Source organism: Wasmannia auropunctata, unplaced genomic scaffold, assembly GCF_000956235.1.
Source record: "Wasmannia auropunctata unplaced genomic scaffold, wasmannia.A_1.0 LD283901.1, whole genome shotgun sequence".
In the NCBI taxonomy this organism is placed as follows: Eukaryota; Metazoa; Arthropoda; class Insecta; order Hymenoptera; family Formicidae; genus Wasmannia; species Wasmannia auropunctata.
The window spans coordinates 1-1,283 of record NW_012078989.1 but is presented as its reverse complement, the minus strand read 5'-3'; the positions used below and the strand labels follow the sequence as shown (position 1 = coordinate 1,283).

Below are 1,283 nucleotides of genomic sequence, written 5' to 3'. Positions count from 1 at the left end.
GGCCTCTGCGCCGAATGCGATGCACATATAGTGTTGCGTAATTATGCCAATGATGAAATGCTGGTAATGGTAACAACAAAAGGCTCATCAAAAATCGCGGCCCATGGTTTACCTATGTGGCAATCTGTCCAAATTAAGAGAAACTTTTCAGTGTTTGATTATAATAGTAAAATGATAATCCAATTGATTCCTAAATTGAATAAGCACAGCTCGAATCCATTGTGGGCGATAGCGAATGTTCGTCAATGTCCCCAAAATGGTATGATTTCTATAATTTTTTATGTTCTTATTATTCCGAATCTTTTTAATATTACTTATCAATTACGTAATTTGTATTAACATTCATCAAACAATTATATAAGTCTTTTAACATATTAATTTTTTTGTATTCAACTTCTTTTATGTTTTTTAGGAGCTTTGAGAAAGGGCATTATGATTTCTAATCAAGATTGGGACAGTCATAGTAGTTACTTTTGGCCGATTGAGACATGTCAAAAATTATTTTACGATGAACATGCCGTCGTGAATCATTTATTGCGCATGAAATCAGATATAAACTTGGGTAACTGTTAGAATTGTCATTTACGTTATATAACTGAAATTAATAATGTCGTAGTTTGCTAATAATGTTTCTAGAATAGCAAGTTGGAGAAATTATTTTAAAGTAGATTTAATTATTTTAAAATAAATTTAATTATTTTGTCAGAAGATGCAAACTGCCTTCAAGGCAAAATTGGGCCACAATGTTTATTTTCTTGCGAACCTGATTTGAATAGTAACTCTGACTGTAAAGGAGCCAAAATTTGTTACGAAAATGGTTGTACGTGTGCTCCGGGTGTTTTAGGAGATGATTGCCTTGAATGTAAATAATTTCTAATTGCCAATATAATAATTATCACCAGAATATGTCTATATTTTTATGTAAAATACTTGAACATTTTATTTTTAAACTTTTAGTTTGTGGTACATACACATATGGTTATGGTTGCAAAAAAACATGCGGCATGTGCTTCAACAAGAAACAATGTAATATAGCAACTGGAGTGTGTAGTAAAGGTTGCGACAATACTGACAATAACATTATTTACATACCACCTTTATGTCAAACAAGTAACAATCTTTTATATAATACGTAATAAGTTATTTTTATATTATACCAAAGAAATATCTATCACGGTTGGATGTAAATATACCGATTACTTTACAGATGTAGACAGGCCCGACATACCTACTATTATTTTCGTGAATGAGACGACTATTCACAGATCGGAAGAGCACACGTC

At 31.4% G+C, this 1,283-nt stretch overlaps 1 protein-coding gene across 1 annotated transcript; it reads left to right on the top strand.

The window, feature by feature from the left end:
• Positions 1–7: 7 nt before the first annotated feature.
• Positions 8–1,274, top strand: LOC105461572 (the record flags this gene model as incomplete). Its single annotated transcript, XM_011708073.1, has 5 exons — positions 8–259; positions 413–562; positions 707–862; positions 958–1,110; positions 1,208–1,274. Coding segments are annotated over exons 1-5 (728 nt in total), but the record flags the coding sequence as incomplete, so codon positions are not given.
• Between the last annotated feature and the right edge of the window lie 9 nt (positions 1,275–1,283).